This window comes from Protobothrops mucrosquamatus, unplaced genomic scaffold (genome assembly GCF_001527695.2).
Source record: "Protobothrops mucrosquamatus isolate PMUCROS unplaced genomic scaffold, P.Mucros_1.0 scaffold841, whole genome shotgun sequence".
Classification (NCBI taxonomy): Eukaryota; Metazoa; Chordata; class Lepidosauria; order Squamata; family Viperidae; genus Protobothrops; species Protobothrops mucrosquamatus.
The window spans coordinates 177,829-200,900 of NW_015387096.1; the positions used below are offsets into that span (position 1 = coordinate 177,829).

The window sequence follows — 23,072 nt, forward strand, 5'->3', positions numbered from 1 at the left end:
AGGTACATTTTGAAAAATCTACCATATTGGCACAATTGTGTTTGAATTTCAGCAAAATAAAGACATGATTTAAAATTCTACATTTTCTAAGCAATTATAAAAAATGAAGTCATAAAACCTATAAAATTACATAAAACCTATAAATTGTTGGTTACTGATTATATCACTCATTTTTAAAAATCATCTTTTGTTTTGAACTAATGGGGGTGTTCCAGGCAGTAAAAGATCCAACAGTTTATGTCTAAATAGGATATATTTTATACACAATAATGCTGTGAAGTTCTAAATCAGAAATAAGGAACTGGGAAATTATATATTTTATTATTATTGTTATTTAAAATTTCTTGCAATTCTTGACTAAAAATGAATAGCAGAGGATTTGTAATAGACCATTCCCTTCTTATTTTCACAAACTATGGTTTCTTAGGTCAGTCAAATGAGGGATTAGATAAATCTAGATTAAAACTAAAAGTGTTTTATTTAGGAACACTAAATTTTACCAAACTCACTTAACTGTTTCCTGATATTAGTTAAACCGCTATTATCTTTAATGAGATGTATACTAAATTTTCCATCAATAAAGGGGGTAAATGGAGATCACAGCTGTATTTTTATATAGGAAGGTGGAAAGTTGTTCTTCTGTATATAAATATTGACAGGATATTTAAATATTAAATTTAATATTAAAATTTAATAATATATTATTAAATATTAAATAAATATTATAAACTTCTGTAGAGTCTAAAAAGAACATAATAAATCCGTAATAAAATTATCTTCAGAATGAGTGCTTTTTAATCCATTACATTAATTAGGACTAAGCAACAATCTGGATTCAAAGTGGAAAAGTTGATTCAGATCTTCAGAACATGAGGGTACTGAGGTAACAATTATGGAATTCTTTAAAAAAAAACCTCTAATAGAAATGGTTTAAAGATATGTAGAATGTGAATCCATATGACTGCACAGCCCTGTTATTAATTTTATTTCAGGCCTTATTACATCTAGCAAGCACATTAAAAAAATATAGAAGCTGCTTGAGGACCAGCATTAATGATGATGACATCATTTAATATCTTCTTTAATTGTAAAAATTACTTATGGTGTACCCTTGGAATAATTTATCAACTTACTGAGTGCCTATGTACAATATACTAAGGCAAACAAACTGGCTAACCAGCATTTGTGTGCTGCCATTCTATCCCATCCATGCATAGTACCATGACTTTAATATGATTAAATGTGCTATTCAAATTCAGAGTGACTGCCATTTCCAATTAGCAACATACAAATTCTGTAAACATCAAATTCCAGTTTATTAGATAAATATGAGGCACACCAAATTTGGAAGCCAACCTTAACAACAGAAAAGTGAAAAGTCAGGAGGGATGATTGGAAATAAAATGACAGCACAGGCATTCCTTTAATCTTAGTTGGATTAACATGTGGCATGAACCAGGTCATTCAACTCTATAATAAAATTGCATTACATTCAATAACATCATATAGACTATTAGTTTAATATCACAAAGAGTATTTCTAGTTTTGGTACCCTTAGAATGCTACAGAATTCTTCTCTCTGTTCAAAAGCCATTTACAATAGTAACTTTTCAAGAAAAAGGATTTTTTCCCCTCTCTAGAAAAAAAAGAGGGACTAATAATAATGCATTCCTTTTGGGTACACTATTAATCCATCTTCTGAATTAATGTAGTGAGGCATTCATACATAAGATTTTCAATGCCTCACTAATATATGGATATACAGCAGAGATAAATTTTAAGTAATGCATAAATTTTAAGTAATGCATAAATGTAAGAAATAATGAGGCAAAGAGAAGGAGAAAGAAACAGCATGTTCATTCAAATAAAAATGAGAATTCCAAGCAGATAATTTACACCTGCATTCTGAAACCTGATGCTAAGCAATTAGGCAGAGCCACAAGCTTTAATAAATGAAAACAGAGTTCAATCCTTTAATATGTATTATTTCAATGTCAGTTCCACATTAGTGTTTCTGTAATCTTACAGTATATGCCTCTGTATTTTTATTTCTAGTTAGATTTTGCATTTCAAGACAAAATGAAAGACAAAAGAGTATAATAGGATTTTAACAATGGAGATATATTCATATAATAAGATGTATGTCTTAACATAGAATTGTGTTATAATTTCTATGGTGAAGAATGCATTTTACTGAATAGGGTCATATAATGAAAGAAACTAAAACCAATATAAAAAGAGTGTTCCATCCACAACATAGAATTTCCACTGGGCTCACAAATATGCATTTCTTTCTCTCACTTTGTACCAGTAGGGCAAATTATACGAACTCCGATTTCTTATCTGGGAACATTAAGCAGAATATTACTGGGGAGGTTATGGAATTTCACAAAGATTCATTTTATTTGTTGCAGTTGTATTTTGACAGGAATATCAAGCTTCAATTAAATTCATAGCACATCATAACTAAGCAATTATAGAAAAATGAAAATGAATCCATTTTGAAATAGAAAATAGTATATTCTTACTGTTTCACCAGTTTTCCCGAGAACTCCTTGGTCTCCTGTTTCTCCCTGTTGTTTTAAAAATATAAGACTTTATTTTAAATTACATGGTTTAAATATTTTTCTACAGTATATAGATTACACTGTTTTCTGTATTTTGGCACTTTTACCAACAGTTAGAAAAAGATTATTTGCTTCTCTAAAAACTTTCCACATAACATATTAACGCAACTTAAATCTTTTTCACGGTCTCACCTTTCTCTGAAGGGCTGAAATGTCATTTATCTTTTATTTGCTAACACTTTTTTTGCATTCCTTCACCAGTATTATCTCTGCTTTCCTCTATAACGGGGGTTCCCAACCGGGGGTGCTCGTACCCCCTGGGGATGCGAGACGATGTTCCAGGGAGTTCAAAAACTTGGATTTAGAAGTTTCAAAATTATAGTGTAGATGAAAAACTCGTTTTGAACTTTTGTAAGGAGTGCGAGAATATATCAGAAGCATTCTAGAGGTGTGGGGTATAGAAAAGGTTGGGAACCACTGCTCTACAACTATGCACAAACTAACCATTTACTCGTACATCGCTCAAAATCCCTCTGTGAGGGAGATGGGTGTTTTCTTATTTTGATAAAAATTCAAATTCTTACTATTTTTAATTTAACAAGAGCAAATATCAGGAATAACGTTAAGTCCTACCTTCAGGCCTTCAAGTCCTGGTTCACCTGCAAAACCTTTCCTTCCAGGTTTCCCCTATATTCAAACAAAGAAGTCCAGTTTTTTTAAAAGCTTTTAAATAAAGGTTTCATTAAATCACTGACAATTAAGAGTTGCATTATGCTTGCTACAACCTATCAGAGTGACTGTGGGCCAAAATATATGCCATCTCTCTCTATATAAAGTTTGTTAGGTTTTTCTTTCAACAAAAACATCTAGAGAAAATTGCAGTTATGTGTTTTAAGTGGAGAACCTGTTCATTCTTCATCCATGAAGTATTTTTGTTCATTTCTAATTGCTGAAATGCAAGGACTAAGTATGCATTTGTGTGTCATAGGGCAGAAATTTCAAAAGGAATATCATTTCTCAGAAAAAGACCTGCCTGGTAAAAAAATTTCTTATTCAAGAGCCTATTCTATCTATCTTGCTCATTAATAAAAAATAACTGCAGCTACACTTCATGTATAAACTGGTTTATAAAGTATTGTTCTTGTACAAAATCTGTTGTGAACAACCCTTGTTTTTGTGTTTCATAATGTTCACTATTTTGTGACTGCTTTATCCTTTCGATGCTACCAAAAAGACACTGTCTAGCAATAATTCTATAATAGTTACTCATGAACATTTTTTAAATAATATTTTTTACAATTGTTCTAAGCATTCATGCTTGGACCAAATCTGCACCAATATAAGATATAAGATTTCAAAATATGTTTTGGATAAGGCTGAATCAAAGGAAACTTCTGACAACACAAAATTAAGACATTGGATAATATGCTCTTCAATAATAATCTCCAGAATTTATTCAACTACCTTTCGATTCATTCTTGCTTCGTCTATTTTTCTTTCTTAGCATTTTAAATCTTGCACTTTACTAGCCTTAATTAAAAAATAAACAATGATTTCAAAACTATATTTTTTTAATTGAAAGTAATGGTCTTTCTCAGTCTATCAGAAAACATAAAAAAATCACTCAAGGGCTATTTGTTACCATTTCAAAGGAAGTGGGTAGAAACTATTATAAAACGTTTAACTTTTTTGTTTTATATTCTTAATTCAGAAGCTCTATTCATTTAACTGACAATGCTATTCATTTAACTGAACTAAGAATTTCCAAAAATAAAACTACGATTAATCTGAAAATAGAGCTCACTGAAGGTCAAAGCAGTGAGGGGATCTTTCCAGCTTCACAAGTGAACACAAATTCATTACAATAAATCAAATCCCGTTTCAGCTACTGCTTTGCATTTCTCAAATTCATTCATTTTTCAAAAATACAAATTGTTTTACATTAACTGTAAAAAAAATGCAATGTTTTAATAGCCAATCCTTCTTAGCCACATTTGGAGATGTCAGAAATACAGATTAACTGTAGTCCATGTTGAAGTTTTTTAACCTGACAGATGGAAATAGGAAAATATACTAAAATGTTAAGGTTTTAAACCTGGACTGAAATTCATTTTGTGTCCTTAAAAAAATCTCCCTGTAATAAATTCTGTTTATTTCTTTTAATATTTCTAAGTATTTAGGAACACTTAAGGATGTAACAATATAAATGAGTGGAGAAGCGTGACTCCAGATAAGGAAAATATCTTTTAGATAGATGGAAACTCGGCCCCAAATGAGAAATTATATTAAAATGTGAATATTTTAAACCTGGACTGAAATTCATTTTATGTCTTAAAGAATATTGCTCTGTGATGAATTATCTATATGTCTGTTAATACCTCTAAATATTTTGGATCATTTAAAATGTAACAATATAAACGAGTGGAGAAAAGTAACTTTAAATAAGAAAAACATCTATTATTTAGTTTTTTAAAATATTGGGAAAAACACACGTAAGAAAAATAAGTAATTCTATGCCAGGGACCCTAAATTCTATATTATAAATAATTGATATACTTTCTGAATAAATTAAAACTCACAACTTTCTTTGAGAAAGAATCTGAGTTCTAGTTGAGAGCATTTCAGTCATGGGCAGGAGGAAGGGAAGAGAACTTGAGAAGAATATTGATAATTAATTCAAGTGGAGTAGTTACCTATAAAACGATATGCTTTTTGAAACATTAATGAATGTGAAAGTAGGAGAAGAGGGATTACCAGTAATACGTAATATTTTTATAAAATGTATGTAGAAAGGTAGGAAATCTTAAGAGGAAAACTGGACTGAATATATTTAGTAAAGTAAATAAAAGTAAAATCAGTGAAACATATAATTATATTCTATTCTATAACATAGACTAGGTATGCTAATTTCCTGTGAATATTTCCAACCTTTCTGGTTTGGTGGCCACTGGGAGAGGGAGTGGCAGGTGCCTTACACTCGCATGCATAAACATGAATGTGGCCACACATGCACACGCACAAACAGGCCGTGAGCATGTGCACTACGCAACGGGGCTGTAAGCATGCACGTGAGGCTCTCAGTGCCGCCGGCACCCATGTGAGGCTTGTGGCTCTGCCGCCAGGCTCGCGGCGATGCTACCACTGGCGCGGGGATTACGCCACAGCCCGCAGCGATGCCACCGGCACAAGGCTCACACTGCGGCTCGCCTTCTGCTTGCAGCGCTGCTGCCACCAACACAAGATTTGTGGCAATACCAACACCAGCATGTGGTATGCCGCCAGCCACCTGCCACTTGCGGTGCTGCCGCCTCCTGTGCAAGTTTGTGGCAACGCCGCCGCCCACACGATACTAGGGGCGATGCCGTCACCTTCACAACACTCGCGGCAACAGTGGCACGAGGGCGGGTTGAGCACACGCGCACACACACACACACATGCACTGCCCAACTACTCATGCAGCCTGGTGGCCAAGACGCCATGGCCTGGTAGTGGGCGGTGGCCCATAGTTTGGGGACTTCTGTTTTAGACTACAAATACCAGCAGTCCCAACTTTTAAGATTAAAGAGGTAGAAATTATGGAAGTTAAGCATAACATCAAGTCCTGCAAAAACACCTGATATATTTAAAAAAAGAAAAACTAAAACAAGTTGATTTGATATCAGTTTGAAAGAAGCACTTCAAAAAGTGCTTAGACATTAACTTTACAACAGTAATAAGATCCGAAATGCATTGATGTATTTAATTTTTAAAAGAATTCCATATACAATGAAGTTGCAATCTTCTACAGTGATTTATATACTGCCTGCAGAAACATTTTTGCAACAAAAATAATTTACATGCCACCTATAATGTGAGAGTTATTCTAATAGCATATTGAATGAGAGATGCGGGAAGTGGTCGGATAAGGGTCAGCAGGAATGTGGATGTGCAAATGTCTCAGAAGGCACCCTCCCTAATTGATTAGGCTTTAAAGATGATGGGAAGGAATAAAATTTCAGATTTGTAAGATTTTAATGTAACTTTACAATAAAGTAGAGCCATGCTGGCACAGTGATTAAACTGCAATATTTCAGGCTGACTCTACTCACTGCCAGGAGTTCGATCCTGACCCACTCAAGGTTGACTCAGCCTTCCATCCTTTTCAGTACTTACCCTTGGTCCAGTTACTCCAATTGGCCCAATGGGTCCTTCTTCTCCCTAAAGCAAAAAAGGACAATCATTTTTTCTTGGATATTGCATTTACCGTAGATATTTTTGTGATGTAAGACTAAACATCTGAATGTATATACTTAAACTTGAAAGATTACAGAATAATGATTAACTCATAAGCATATACTTATATAGGAGTAAATCTCACTGGATTCAGTAGGACTTATTTCCTAGTAGTGACATGCAATATTACTTTGTGCATCAATAGTTACAAATTCAAGTATATAATGCTACATATCTAAATCTGCTTAATTGAACATTAATTAATTGTATGGATTTCTTTAGAAAGATTTAGGTAGACTCCTATGAATTCAGTTTCAAAAGAAAAGATGCCTCCTTTTTCAGCTAAATGATCTCTTAACAGATGGATATTAAAATATACACTCAACACATCTTTTATTTAATTTATACATTAATATATTTCTTCTTCAGAATGCAAAACATAATCCTTCCTAGTGTGTGTAAGATATCAGATTTGGTTCATTTAACCTTGTACAAGTACCACCCAAAAAAGTAAGTTATTGATGGGCCACAGTTTATACTTCACATCTGCCAGAGAGAAATTTAGTAACTTTGCAGGTTAAAAATAAGATCAGTCACACAGGACTGGATCCTAATTCTAAAAACAAAAGTGTGCTGTTGAGATAACAATCACCTTACCTCAACTCCTTTGGGACCAGGTGGACCGGGAGGACCTCTGTCACCTAGAAATCCCTAAATAACATAAATCATAAGATTAATGAACAGGGATACTACTGCAGAAAGTATAGAGGAGTATGAAGATTAAAAGTAAGAAATGTAATTTTAATTGACATTTCCCCACTTTATGTTGTAATTGGTTTCTCTTAGGAAGCCTTAGCTATTAAATCAATAGCCACTTGAGCTTCTCTATAAAAGTACAATATGCATACAGTTATGTACATGTGCATTCCAATTATGTGTTAAAAGCTCACAAGGGAAAACTACTTAAATGGAGAGTAAATTGTAATCATTTCCTGCTTAAACCATTAATCTTGGATTAGGCATATGCAATAATTTTTATTTTTTTTTCATATTGCAGGTGGGAAAGCAGCTGCAAAGGGTGGATTCTGATCATAAAAACAGCAACAGATAAAGAATTAATCATCATCTCCCACTAGCAGCACTTCAGCAATAGAATTTGCAGTCAAGAGTGTATATCATAAAAAAGTGAGCTCAGTAATCACAGATGTTTTAGCATCCTATAAAAGTTATTTTCTTTATTTCTTTTATACTTTTCTATCACTGTTCTCTATTTTTCTTATCTAAAAATTTGTATTGTTTTAACTACATGGAAAAAACCCTTAATAAAAATTATAGATGGATGGATGGATATAGACTAAAGAAGAGGACAATATACAGCCTTGTCCCACTCCTTTGGCAAACTGGAACCAGTCCATATTGTGTCTTCCTGACCTGTATGTAAGTTTCTCAAGATATTCTGGAGTTCCATTTTCCTGAATACTTTTACAGCTTGACCTGATTTACATGTGCTTTTATAATAACTGAAACTGACAAAAAATACTTCTGAATTAATCAGCTGAAATTGATTGTTTTTTCACTTAATCAAGGAGCTATCCTTTATTCTTTCTACTTTACTTATTTTAATAAATGTCTGAAAAACGTAACTGCTACCTCTGTGAAATTTTCCATGGTCACGTGTTCTCTCAGAAGTAAACACCGTGATCTTCAATGGTACTTATTTTCTCAAAGATGTAGCCTCCTCTGAATGAAAATATCTCTCTGTGACAGTAGTGGCATGAACTGAATTAAATTAAATTAAATGCTCACCACATAGCAGTGATGGAGGACAGTAGGAAGCTCAGATTACAGCACAATCTAAATAATCTAGATAGCATCTGATCTGTGGATGGGTCTTTTGGCTCCAGCAGAGATTTAAATAGTTTTATACAACTCAGAGTGCATTGACTCAATGTTTGGATATTATAAAATGGAAAAATCAAATCACTTCTTCTGTCCATTTACATTAGAAACTTTATTAGTTCTATTACAAAGTTAACGGGGAACTTAACATAACATTGTGACACATATGTGCCTCATTTGTAGAAAGAAGTGATTTAACAGTATATCAAGCTAGAAACATCTTTCTGTTCTTGACTGGTACCCATTCAGTAACAAAATCTATATTTCACTGGAGATTATTTAACAAGATTTGGGCCCATTCCAACCACTTTAGATCAAATATATTTTATTTCTAGCATTCTTCTATCAGTTTCAACCCATAAATATATTTTAAAAGAGGTGAAAGATGCTTTGCGTAGGTCACAAAAAGTAATAACAGTTGCATGGTTTACAAAATGATTTGTAATTATTGCACAGGTTACTTCTCTTCTTTTCTGATATTTTAAAAATAGGAATAAAATGAAATGCCCTGCTTCAGAAATATTACACAGGACTTTTTGAAAAATTATCTTCCTGGACTGAGAGAAAATGGCTGCCCCAAGGTCATCCAGCTGACTTTGTGCCCAAGGTGGAACTAAATGGTTTCCTGGTTTCTAAATTGGTGCCTTTAACCATTGCACCAAACTGGTTCCCTGGTGTAGAGAACCGGTAGAACAAGCTACCATATCTGTGGACCCAAATGCTCAATTCTAATCTGGGAGATCTAGGAGTATCCAGATTCCCAGACCTCCCATCACTGTCCTATGTAGAAACATTCTGCAGCAAAGCTACCAACACAATGGTGCAAATAACATGCTTTAAATGAATTACAGTAATCTGTTAAGATATGCACTCATAATACCATAAAGTTTGTTACAAAAGCTGCAAGCTGCATCATTTTTGATGCTGCTTTTGTGATGCAGAAATCAGAGACATTACCTGAAAGCACAACTGGAGGGAAATAGATACAACCCAAATAATCTTTTAGCAGTTAAATAAATTAGAGTACGGTACATTAGAGGATTGATCATAAAAGAACTAAACAGTTTCCCAAATGTTCTTTTTTGAATTGGGAATTGGGAAGACAGTGATGGAAAGAAAATGTCATTATGAAGTTGTCTCATTCCCAAGAGTCAATATTTTACATTAGTGTTAATATACAAGGCTCTGTCATGCTTTTCTGGCAGTTAGTTTATATTTTTACAGAAATTCCAAGGGTGAAGAATGAGGAAAAGAAGAGTTTAGCAAGACAGTCTTCCAAGAAAAAAAGTCAGAAGAAACTCCACAAAACCTCAGTCAGTACGTGACATCTGGGAGCGCTAAAGCTGAACAAATCCAGTTTCACATGTAAGCCACCAATTTTCTCTAATTAAAGACCATATTCTCCATTTATGAGAGCCAAAATGTTACATAGAAAAGACTCATCCTTGCATCAAATAAAATTTTCAGCTTCCAGCTAAATAATCAGTGTTCTGACTATGATCAACCAGCATAGTGGGACTTGGGAAAGGATATTGAATATTTAGTAGGGAAAAATATGTGTCACATCCAGAGGGATTAATTTTCCATAGCAAATTGGCTATTGAATATATAGCTGGGATGATACTGTGGAATCTATAATTCATAAGATACATACTCCTCATGACGCAAATGGGTTTATAGAAAAAAATAGCAAAAAGTAGCAAAAAACAAAATAGCGACGGGTCTTGTTGAACATTATAAGCCATCTTTTCTTCCCAGCAATGTTTCAGTACAACCTTTTCAAACTTAGCACTCTCTGGATGTACTGGGATATATCATGGCTTCATAGCTGGGTAGCATGGCAATTTGATGGGGGGAAACTGACTTAAATAATATTGATCTAACAAGATCCATCTGCTGTCCTTTTCCCATATTACTTCTGCTGTACATAAAAATCAACAATTTTTCAACTTCTTTAAAACTGATTTCTCAACTCTTTTAAAGCAAGCAGCAAAAAGATTTCAAAATCAGTAAAATATGGCTTCTCCTACAATTTTACTTGCTGCATTTAATTACAAAGAATTTATAATAAAGTTTCACATATTCTAACCTTTGGGCCTTCTGGACCGTTTGGACCTGGTACACCAATATCTCCTGGAAAACCCTAGGACCAAATAAACAAACAAAGAAATGGTATTATCATTTTATTCAAGAACTTAAGGAAAAACTGAGACCTTAGATATCCTTTTCTATTTTTTCCCTTTTGTTTAGCTGCAGTGAATATAGTGTAGGGGGGGGAAATCACCTGTTTTACTATAGAAAAGGATCTAATCAATCTTGAAACGTTCCAGATGCTGACCTGCAGCTTGTCTGAGTGAGAATAATGTATGGGCCACTGAGATTACACATTCCTTTTTTAGCCACTTCTTCCCACTAACTGATAACTGGCTATATCAAATATTGCATTTGGATCCCTCATTATGACATCTCTCTATGATTTAGAAAGCACTTCAGTATTAACAAACGCCCTAATTACATTAAACTCTACCCAGGAGATTTTGCTGCTGCAGGTACATAAATAAAAGGTTTAAATTTTTCCAAATCCTAAAGTAGAATAATAAAATGAGCAACTGTGCTATATGTAATCTTCAATCACCAGATGTGTCTTTTTTTTTTTTAAGGGAATATGTCTTATTTCAGAAAATGTCCATTATTCCTATAGTATTTGTGATTACTGGACTTTCAGTCTGGCAGCCATGTGGCAATAAAGTCTTACTTTGGAAACAACAAAGTATTCTAATGAATTCAAATGTCTGTGATATAGGTATATGAAAATCATAGCATCTTTATAAATATACATATATGGCGTGCTTCCTAAAATCAGTAACCTAGTAATAGCTACTATGCCTATTGTATAAAAAAAAATACCTAACACATATTATTGCAACACAATAATTACAAAGCTTGCAACACTTCATCAGAACTTCCAAATATGTCAGTATAAAATACAACATAGTTGTAAATGAAACCTTTTTGGAACTAAAAAACACAAGTTAGCTAATGACTCATGTTGAGAGACCTGCACTTCATTACTTCTAACTTTTATTCATATCAAACATCACTTCTCTATATAATTCTAGAGTTCTTTTGTATGCAAAACATATGGCAGAAATCTTCCATACAGTTTATTGTCTTGAGGGGATTCTGTGCTCAATTAGAAATCAAAATGATTTACAGATCAAATGAAGTTCATGTTGAAAACAATAAGTAATGTTTTTTTACTCCAAAAGCATTCTTGAGAGAAAAGCTTCCTAAGGAAACAAAAAGCTTTTATAGTGCAATAGAGAGACCTCCACACTAAAAGAGAAAAATGACTTAAAGACATGTTGTGTTCTATCTGATGAGGGAGTAGTTCCTACAAACAATTTTGGGGCAATTACTATTACCAGAGAGTTTAACAGTAGAACATTTCTAATAATAGAAACATACAGCTGGTTTACAAAACTCATCTGAATTACAAATAATACAAATATTTTTAACTTCAAAAGCATTTTTAAATAGACTCTAAGACAGTCTGGGGATATTTAATTTTTAATGTTTTTGCTACACATAAGCAACTTAGTTCATGAAATAAATCTCGATCTTATATTTACAACTATATTTTGGGATGCATTTTAGCAATACCATAACAACAAAAGTGTACTAGATTAGCCAAATTAGCAAATTTCAATAAATATATCCACTTTTCCTGGCAAATACTGAACAATAATCTATTCAGAAAGTGAAGCCAATGAAAACTATTGGATTTCTTATATTTAAAATTATCACATTCCATCCTGGAATTCAAAACAAAGTTCCCAAGAGATTTTCAATTCAGACTTAGGCCTGTCTGTTTATTCTTTATTACTGATATTTTATTAATCAATTAATGATATTAAAACAGGTTAGTCTTCACTTACTGATTGTCTCATTGAATGAACTTTCAATGTTAGGACAGTGCTAAAAAAAAGCTTTGTGACTAATCATCACATTTGCAATGTTGATGATCACCATTTGTATCCCTTGCAACCAGGGCACCTTTACAAACATTGCAGCATCTCGCAATCACATGCCCACCATTTCCGTGTTTCACTTGCAACAAGCAAAGTTAATAGAGAAGGCAGAAGTAAAATTATAAAGTTATGATCAATGGTGTTTCACTAAATAACCATGGCGGCTTGCTTAACCAAAAGGGCAGTGAAATTGTTAAGCCCATTCCGGTCATGTAATGTTCTACTTACTGACTGCAGCACTTAGCGAAAGACTTGGAAGTTCCAACTTGGTCACTAAGTAAGGACTGCCTGTATGTAAGTTTGAAAGATTGCAGCTTGTCAATTACCTCTGGTCCGGGTGGGCCTGATGGCCCCTGGGGTCCTGGATCTCCCATTTTGCCCTAAAATTAGAACCTGTATTATGAATCCAAGTTTTTCTTAAGAGGTACAGAAAATGAAATTGAATGTTGTAGTAATGTGCCTTTTTAATGTCCAGCATTTGAATCTTGTTGATTTTAATAAGAAAATTCTTTGCCTTTTAGAAATTACTGCTAGATTAGTAGAAAAAAATTACAAAGAGTATTAGTATTGGTGATAATACATTTAAATAATACTAATACTAATATTAATAATAATAATGTATTATATTATATTATATTATATTATATTATATTATATTATATTATATTATATTATATTATATTATATTATATTATATTATATTATATTATATTATATTATATTATATTATATTATATTATATTATATTAATTATATTATATTATATAAATGCTTTTATCATGTAGGTCATGATTAAATTTACGATCATACACATACAGATGAATTCGAAACCAATAAATTAGTTCATATTGCTTGATTAAAATATTATAAAATATTATAAAATATAATAGAGAAGGTCTGATTATCTGGGCAATAAAGGTTGATACCAACCTGAAGGCACATGATTAATCAATTTGTTTAAAATTGATTTATAAAAATAAATTTCATACCTTCACCAAAAGAAAATCATGAAATATTAAGGTTGCTTATTGCCTATTTTGTTAAGTAGCTCTGCTATGAAAAAAGTATTAATCTATGTTTAAATATTACATGTGATTACTCTTATAAAATAGAAACATATCTTATTCCAGTACTACATAAACAGTTTAGTTATTAATAATATTGATTTACTGGTTTGTTTGGTGGGACACATAAAAAAGAAAAAGTAGATCAGAAGTAAAACACAGAAATTCCTTGACTTATGACTGTTCATTTAATGATGGTTCAAACTTATGATGGCTTCAGAAAAAGTAATTTATGACCTGTCTTCAAAGTTACAATTATTGCACTACCTGTGCGATCATGTGATCAGAATTCAAGTGCTTGGCAACCGGTTTTCATTTACAACAATTGGAGCGTCTTACAGCCATGTGATTGTGATTTATGAACTTCCTAGCTGGCTTCTGACAAGCAAAGTCAATTGGGGGAGTCAGATTTGCTTAATAAATGTGTGATTCACTTTACGACCACAGTGATTTTACTTAGCAACCACAGTGATTTGCTTAATGATGATGGTAATAATAATCAATAAAATCAGGTCCAGTCATTATGACTTGCTTAACAATCCCATCACTCAGTGATTATAGTAGAATGCAGTCCAGATTCCCAGGAAGTGAATTCCAGAGAATAAGAAATAGCAAAGTTTTGATAATTTGGATGGGAAGAAGAGGGTAAATCAGTTACTACCTAGAAGTTTTCAGAGTATACGATAATGCAAGTAGTTTGCTATTAATTTGGGAAGATTGTGTCTATAGCAGACATGTCAAACTTGCGACGTCACATGACGCCATGCAACGTATCGGGACGGTTTCGCCATTGCCGGCAATGGGGAGGCTGCGGCTTTCGGATGACACATCCGGCCGGCAGTTTGACACCCCTGGTCTATAGGAACAATTAAGAAAACTGCTTAGAAGTAACTCTGCATGTCCTTCTTGTTTTTTTTAAGCCTGACAGCAACCAGAATTCCAGTCCTAATTGAGGACTACCTGTTTTGCCATCATTTTCCATTTATGAAATCTTAGGCAGTAATAAAATTGATTAATGCATAAAACGGAACAAAGGTTTTCGTTGCGAAGCTAAAATGATTTCCTAGGTTCTTCTCCATTTCTTTTATGTATTGTTGTGGTTGTAATAAATGATTTTTTAAAATGTTTTCCAAATTTTTAACATTCTTTCTAAGAGATGGGTATAGTTGTTTATACATATATAATGTAATTCAACATGACAGATATTATAACAACCGGAATTTCACAAGTCCTGATTAGGAAAGACATTTGAAAAACCCTTATATACACTTGTATACAACTTGTAGATTTTAATGCTGTTAGCACTGTGTGTAGTTATTTACATTTCTTTTATGATATATGCCTCATAAGATTCAGTTTGCAATATTTTAAACATTCTTGATAACCATATGTGCAAATAAAGTGGTTCCAACTAAATATTTAAATCCAAAGCCATTAAAACATACCGAGGGTCCTGGTTTTCCTCTATTTCCTGGAAGCCCTGGCAAACCAACAGCACCCTTTGAGAAAAGAAGAGTCAGGAGTTGCTAAAATTAAAATAAAATGAATGGCTGCACTTTGCCGCTGAAAACAGAAGGAAAGTGATGCTATTATTCTTTCTAAAGAATATTTTTATTTTGTCCTTTCATTTGAAAGCCACAATTCAGAAAAAAAATAATGTTTGCTTTGTTTTTGTTTTTCATAGATACTTTCTGTTACCAATATATGTGAAATTTATATAAAATAAGATGTCGGTATTTCCTTTTTTAGAGATCCCTTGATAGGGACCAAGCTATTTTAATGCAAACATTTTAAAGCAAAGAAAAATGCTTTAGCTGCCCTTTTGCTCTTACCTAACTCTATTATGTTAAAGAAACATATATACTGTAGGTTGGAGTAATAAACACTACAAGCTGGATTACAGTGCATGATTTCTCTCTCCTCCATTATGTCACTCTTAGAAGAAATGTCCTATCATATTAATCTAACTCTGTTTTTCTCTTTGTGTCATGCATCCTGCAGGAGAATCCAAGAGGTACATATTTTAGATTCCACCATAGTGGACCTGGAAACAATAGTTTCTATATATGTCCATTTCATCAGAAAAGGAGCAAGGTAAGTATATAATAGGAGGTATTATGCAACAGAGGTTTACTTCTAATGAACTGATATCTGTAACTGGCTATGTCCCCATAGCAGCTACTTGTGAATGGGCATTTCCTTCATTCAGCAGCATTTTTGCAAGAGTGCCAACAAAAATTCCAAATGTGCCCATCAGGCCAACAAGACTTAAGACTCCTGGGTAATGTAATCATTAATAGCCTGGCTAGGTGACAGTAACTAGAATGTTAAAAGTGGAAGATCCAAGAGATTTCATGTTCTTCTTCTTGATGCTGATCACCTTTAAAATCTTTGTGGGTCAAGAATTTTAGTGATGATAAGCACCTGTAGGCAAGACAAAAAACAATGGATGGGAACTAATCGAGGAGAAAAGCAACCTGGAACTAAGGAGAAACAGCGGGAACCAGTGGAACAGCTTGCCTTCAGAGGTTGTAGGTGCTTCATCACTGGAAGTTCAGACAGCCACCTGTCTGAAATGGTTGACCAGAGGGGTATACTAGAAGACCTCTAAGATCCCTTCCACTTCTATTCTGATCGATTATATGTATCAGAAAGGTGCCTGTAAATGTCAAGGTGCTTCAATACGAATCTGAGTCATTCTCTAGTCCTTCCTTTGCTATCCGCTGACATTAAGCAATTTCCAATATCAACCTCGGTTCCAAAGTACCCAACTGTCACTCATTCAGACCTTGCCATCGGCTGATTGGATGCCAGGGCCAGAGTGGGAAAGAGAATGGAGTTATGGCTCTCCTTTTTTTCCTTGCGCCATGTAACTTACAGGTTTCTGGGAAACAAAGTACTGAAGCAGCTAAAGCCTTCCTAAATTTCATTTCGTTCCCACAGGAGTCATGAATCCCAGCATTCTGTAAGTTAACCTATTTGACTTTGTTTCAATAATTGGTGCTCTATACCTTCCAATTTCACCCAATTGAAGGTTTCAGACACAGTATAGGTTATTATAGCAGTCATGAATCAGTAACTTGATGCGACTGAAAGAATGGACATTGCAGAGTACATACAGGTAGTCCTCGACTTACAACAGTTCCTTTAGTAACCGTTCAAAGTTACAACGGCACTGAAAAAAGAGATGTATGATTGTTATTCACACGTAAGACCGTAGCAGCATCCCCAGGGTCACGAGAACAAAATTTGGATGCTTGGCAAATGGTTCATGTTTATGACGGTTGCAGTGTCCCGGGGTCATGTGATCCCCTTTTGTGACCTCCTGACTAGCAAAGTCAATGGGGGAAGCCAGATTCACTTAACAACCGTGTTCCTAACTTAACAGCTGCCATGATTCACTTAGCTACTATGGCAAGAAAGGTCGTAAAATGGGGCAAAACTCACTTAACAAATGTCTCGCTTAGCAACAGAAATTTTGGACTCAATTGGGGTCGTGAATCAAGGACAACTTATACTGTAAACTCTACATAAAGTTTATAAAATGAAGCACTTTTGAATTTACCTTGTCTCCTGGATACCCCACCTCTCCTTGCTCTCCTGTAATGCCTTGTTCACCCTACAAAGCCATTATATGATATAATTTTATCAACATATTATTATATTACAGTACATTCAAATATATAAGAGAGTTATAAATAGCACATTTTGTAAAATTTAATGAACACAGAAATAACATGCTTGTTATTATTTTAGAGGCTAATATGTTGTCCTGCTCTTTCTCTCTCTCTCTCTGCATGTATGTCTGTATGTGTCTTTGTATCTATATAAAACCTCAGTGCCTCTAATAATTAGAGCAGCTAATGAAACAGATAATTTTAATCATTAAAATCTCAGTAGGAATCTCACATGAGCAGCTTCTGGCAAATAAAATTCAGATGATTTTATTTTACAAAATCAGAAAAAGTTCTTATAGATAAGATTCAAAGTTTTAAAAATATTTATAATGAAACTATTTAGATCACCTTATCACCTTTCAATCCAGGTTGCCCCATACTCCCTGGAAGACCCTATGGAGAACAAAGAAGAACAGCATTTAAGGCTCTTTCCACTGTTTACAGTAGCGACCGGATTTTGTAATAGCTCTACAATACTTTACCAGAGGTCCAGGAATCCCAAGAAGTCCAGATGGTCCAGCTTTTCCCACAATACCCTAAAATATAATGAATAAACCAGAAGATGTAACGAATAAACTGATGTCTCTTTGCATTATTTTGAGGGGATGCTCTCAAAATAATTTGAGAGGTTTTGCTTGCTTTTTTCCCCCTGATCCATACTGAATTGTCCTAAAGTTAATTTAGAAAAGAATATCTGTCGTTCAGAGTTGAACTGTGGAGTCCTTGGTGGCCTCTGAGCGTGGCTGTTTGCTTGCGTACGTTTAATTACCTGACAAGAGAACATCGGTGCTGCCGCTTGAAAAAGCACCTTTGGGACAATCATGACCCAGATGACTGAGAATCTCCATAGACATTTAGCTATGCCAGTGGTTCTCAACCTGTGGGTCGGGACCCCATTTGGGGTCGATCGACCATTTCACGGGGGTCGCCAAGCAAAGCTATCCGCCATTTTTTTTGTCCGCCATTTTTTTGTCCACCATTTTTCCCCTTTTCCGGCAGGTGTCTTACCTCCCTTGGGCTGGGCCAGCTGGTGGTCGGCCTGCTCCGTCTCTGCCGCTTGCCAGCTACGCCTTGGCCGGCGCAGGGGGCGGAACCACGCATGCGCGGCACTCCTGGGCAGGGAAAGTCCTCGACTTACGACCGGTTGGGTAGTCCTCGACTTACGACCGGGTTAGTCCTCGACTTACGACCGGGTTAGTCCTTGACTTATGACTGGTTTAGTCCTCGACTTACGACCGGTTGGGGTCGCAGCATTAAAAAGGTTGAGAACCACTGAGCTATGCACTTTGGGATGAACACCCTTTGAATGGTGCAGGAGTATGAAGGCGTTACCAGAAAAACTGCAGACTACAGGAATCATTTGCACTTCAGTTTGAAATGCAGACAACACAGACTCATCCCCAACAGCTTGTGTTCAACAGTGAGGGAGACAGGGCAGAAAACATCCTGCAGAAAGGACAGCTTCACAACACAGTCCTTTCAGCAGTTCCAAGGAGTCTCCACACCCATTTGCACCACTCATGTAACCCTGACGACACAGATAAACCTCCAAGTGGTCTCAATGACTCTCTAAAAGAATGCAAATGACCAACTGTCTGCAAGGAATATAAGTCCTTTCATTCCCCACCATCCAGTCAGAGCTGAAGAAGCTTCTTGGATGAGAAGTGAAACGTCTTCAAAGAAAAAACAGGAAAGCCCAGTTGCTCTTGAAAAAGCACCTTTAGGATACTTACCCTCTATATTTGTGCCAAATACAATTTTAGTAATCTTATTTTCTAACTCTCATCCAAGTAATTTATAGATATGTTGAATGACAGTTGACAATTCTTCCAGCTTGATATTAAGCCATGAACAATTGCTAATTATGTTTGTCATCTTTTGTACTCAGAACTCCTGGGAAACTTCGTAAAATATTTCGCGGAAATGCTTCTTCCTTATTTCTTCAAAAGAATCAGATCCAGCAAGGCTTTGTGAAGATAGCAGCTCAGAAAAAGGCCTTTTGCTACTAGTCTAAATAAAATACCAATGGAATACTGAACATAATTAATTTTTTTAATTGTTTGATAAATTTGTCCATATGGTCACATATGGTATATTATTCTTATTTATACAAGTCTTGCTGAAACTTATACAACTGTAGTGAGACGGAAGCCATTTATCAGTGGAACAGCTGGCCACAAACCCAGCTTTATAGTATGTATGCATTATAGAAAACTAAAATAGCCAAGATTCAAATTAGTCATTTATTTATTGCTTAGTACAGGAATTCAAAGAAAAAGAAAGAACTGCATGAAATTATAGAAAGTATCTTTATAGAGAGTTGTGTAAATTACTATTGTCTGAATATGACACGTACCTATACCAAATTGTACAAATACTTAACCTAAGCTTAGGAAGAGTTTCTAGCAGGACTACCCGATTCTGTAATAGCTTTGTTCTCTATGCCATCCATCTGGTAAACTCACAAGATTCGTTTTTCTCGCCATGCACATGTATACATAATCCAAACTAGACTGTGTTGTTTCTCTCATATAATATACTAGCTGTACCTGGCCATGCGTTGCTGTGGCTCAGTCTGGTAAAAGCATGTGTTGCTTTTATGTCCAACAGATGGCGCTGTTTTTCAAAAAAAGCATGTTTTTACCTGTCACAAGTGTGACATCTATATAATATAGGTATATAAAAACATGCGCGTATTCGAATGCAACGTTGTGTCAAAATTTCAAAGCAATCGGTGAAGAACTTTCAGAGATTTAAGATTTTGAACAAACGAACACTTACATTGTTATTTATATAGATATAGATATGCGTAATTCTGTATTTATTTATGTCATATTTATGTAGTGTATATCAGAGGTGGTGGCCCTCTGAGAGCTGTATGCAAATGAAATTTCATTTTAATGTATGCCGATTAGTGTACAAAGTCACAATAAAGTTATTATTCTATTCTATTCTATTCTATTCTATTTTATTCTATTCTCAGACAAACAATTTATACTCACTCTAAGTCCAGGAAATCCAGGAGGACCAACACCACCAACATTTCCCTTTGAAAAAGTTAAATTAAAGCCATTGAAAATAAACATATTTCTTCATATATGATTCAAATAAACATAGGAACAATCCATTGCATAGTTAATCTACCCAAGAAAATTATAGAAACTGTGCTAGATTTAAAAAAAAACCGAGACATTTCTAAATTCAGCATCTTATTTTCAAAAGTGTTGTCCCCTGTTATCTACAAGTTCAGTGTTTTCTTTTGTACTGTCTCTTGTCAGAAATGCAATTTCTTTAAGTTAAAAGGGAAAATCTCCTTTGCGTGGCAGATCACAGTCTAGGGACTGGATTTTGGAACTGAAATGGATACCTCAGACCTCTACAAGCCCTCAGCAATTAAAAAAAAAACCCAAACAGAAAAAAAGCAAAATTTATGGCTCCACTAATTTTTGACATTCTGAAGGTAGGAAAAGGACACAAAATGGGTTACATTTTGTACACTGAAGTTATTTTTATTAAACATATGACATCAACACGTTTTGATGTACAGGTTAAGGTGCTGGCCTAGAAGCCAGGAGGCAAGCCTTAGGCATGAAAAACTGGCTGAATGACTGAGCCAGTCACGCTCTTTCTCTCTTCCTTTCTCTCATAGTGGTTATGGGGAAAATGGAAGAGGAAGGAGTATTAAGTACGTTTGCCACTTGAGTTTCTCATAAAAGTAATAAAGATAAAAATCAAATAAATAAATAAATAATCAATCAAATAATTAACTAACTAATTAATGAATTAATCATCATACTTACAGGACTTCCGTCAGGACCAGGAGGGCCTCTGTTTCCAAAATCACCTGGCAATCCCTGGTTAAAACAGGGGGGAAAAAAAGCATTGTAATGCTAATAAAAATAACCTGGTAACAATTATATTCTTATTCTCTGAATTCTTTGAAAATGCAAATATTTTTTTCAGGAGAATGTACTGAGTGTTTTTGTTCCAGCAGCTTCCCATAAAATCTGACATGCGTGAATGGTCAGGCAGCTCACCCACAGAACATTCATATCATCCAACATAAAATGCTTTTTACTGTAACCAGTTTGAAGTTCAGCTGTGTTAAGTATTAAAAAAAATCACTAGGGTTATCCATATACATGTATGTATTTCAAAGCAGCTTCAGGATGAAACTTTTAGTGTTTTTGATTCATTACAGTAACTTAATGGACTAAGGGGTGTGCTGGCTCAGTGATTACAGACACTGAGCTGGTCAGCTGGAAAGCTGACAGCCCAGGACGAGACCCGAGCGCCATACAACAGGGTGAGTTCCCCTTCCTTGCCCCAGCTCTTGCCCACCTAGCAGTTCAAAAGCATGCAAATGTGAGTAGATAAATAGGTACCACTTTGGTGGGAAAGTAACAGTGTTCTGTGCGCCTTGGCATGTAGTCATGCTGCCCACAGAAGTGTCTTTGGACAACACTGACTACCTTGACTAAGACACAACTAAGCACCGTTCTCTAGAGACAGATAAGGCTGGACAGGGGAAACGTTTGCCTTTAGCTTAATGGAGCATTCGGACAACAGCCATCCTTTAGTCAAATAATATATTCAGGCTAGGCAGGGCTATCTTTTGGTAGCTGAGACATGGTTCTAGTATTTCTGGCAGAGCCGAGTGCTGTGGTCACTGTGGTGGTCATGGGAATGACGATGATTCAAAATAGGTGGAACTCTAAATAGCCAGACTTGGAATTTGTTGGGAGACATCTGCTTTTTATTTCAATGCCATTATGTCTATTTTAGAGCTTTGGGGACATAGAAAAAGAAGTGCAGGGGATTCTGTCGTCTCAAGTTGCTTATCTTTTATTTAGCATGTCTAAGCATTTGAATCATTGAAAACATAGGGCCAGCTTTTGAGTAGAAGATAATGGTGATAAAGATTGGTTCTGAAGGCACTGTCAAGTTGTATTCACCAAATAGGAAATCTGTGTCCATGGGAGCAAGGATTAAAATAGCACCAAAAATACCAAGCAATGCTGACCAGTTGTACTTCAAGGTCAGTGGTTTCTCCTGGCTGGCTGACACTAATATATCAAGGCAATACTTTGATTGTCAAATTTAACTCATTTAAAAAGTCTAAAAAAACCAATGCTCAGTTCCCCGAGCAGCCACAATTAATTCCACATGTCCAAATGTTTACTTGTCACTTTACAAACGCACACATACAAACATATATTACACACATAAATTACTTTTAGTACATTTTGCAATTATTTGAGGAATTTAGATGCCACCAACTTTAATGCTACTACCTCAAGAAGCCTATTCACATTTTACTAGAAGTGACAATGCATTGTTTTTGTAGTTACAGCAAAAGGTAATCAAATATATTAAGCATTTTCTATCCTAATAATTTCTAGTTATAAAAAAGCCTTTATCCCATTGGCCTAATACAAAGTTTGCAAAATCTATGTATCAGACATAATCCAGGTGGTTGTAACTTTAACATATACTAAAATTTGCCAGTTGGAATGTAATGCACATACTATAGAAAAATACAAGTTTGGAAGAATAAAATATCTCAGCATAACATTTATTTAGTATTTGGATTATAATTTCTTATTGATAAAAGTACTGAAG

At 34.7% G+C, this 23,072-nt stretch overlaps 1 protein-coding gene across 1 annotated transcript in view; it reads right to left on the reverse strand.

The window, feature by feature from the left end:
* Positions 1–23,072, reverse strand: part of COL24A1 (collagen type XXIV alpha 1 chain) — a 131,531-nt gene that overhangs the window by 56,213 nt on the left and 52,246 nt on the right. The window contains exons 13-24 of the mRNA XM_029284689.1: positions 21,251–21,304; positions 20,453–20,497; positions 17,933–17,986; positions 17,799–17,843; positions 17,339–17,392; positions 15,219–15,272; positions 13,036–13,089; positions 10,768–10,821; positions 7,437–7,490; positions 6,720–6,764; positions 3,201–3,254; positions 2,529–2,573 (exon numbers count right to left, since the gene is read on the reverse strand). Coding sequence (XP_029140522.1) covers positions 2,529–2,573; positions 3,201–3,254; positions 6,720–6,764; positions 7,437–7,490; positions 10,768–10,821; positions 13,036–13,089; positions 15,219–15,272; positions 17,339–17,392; positions 17,799–17,843; positions 17,933–17,986; positions 20,453–20,497; positions 21,251–21,304 — 612 coding nt within the window. The remainder of the gene's footprint in view (positions 1–2,528; positions 2,574–3,200; positions 3,255–6,719; positions 6,765–7,436; positions 7,491–10,767; positions 10,822–13,035; positions 13,090–15,218; positions 15,273–17,338; positions 17,393–17,798; positions 17,844–17,932; positions 17,987–20,452; positions 20,498–21,250; positions 21,305–23,072) is intronic.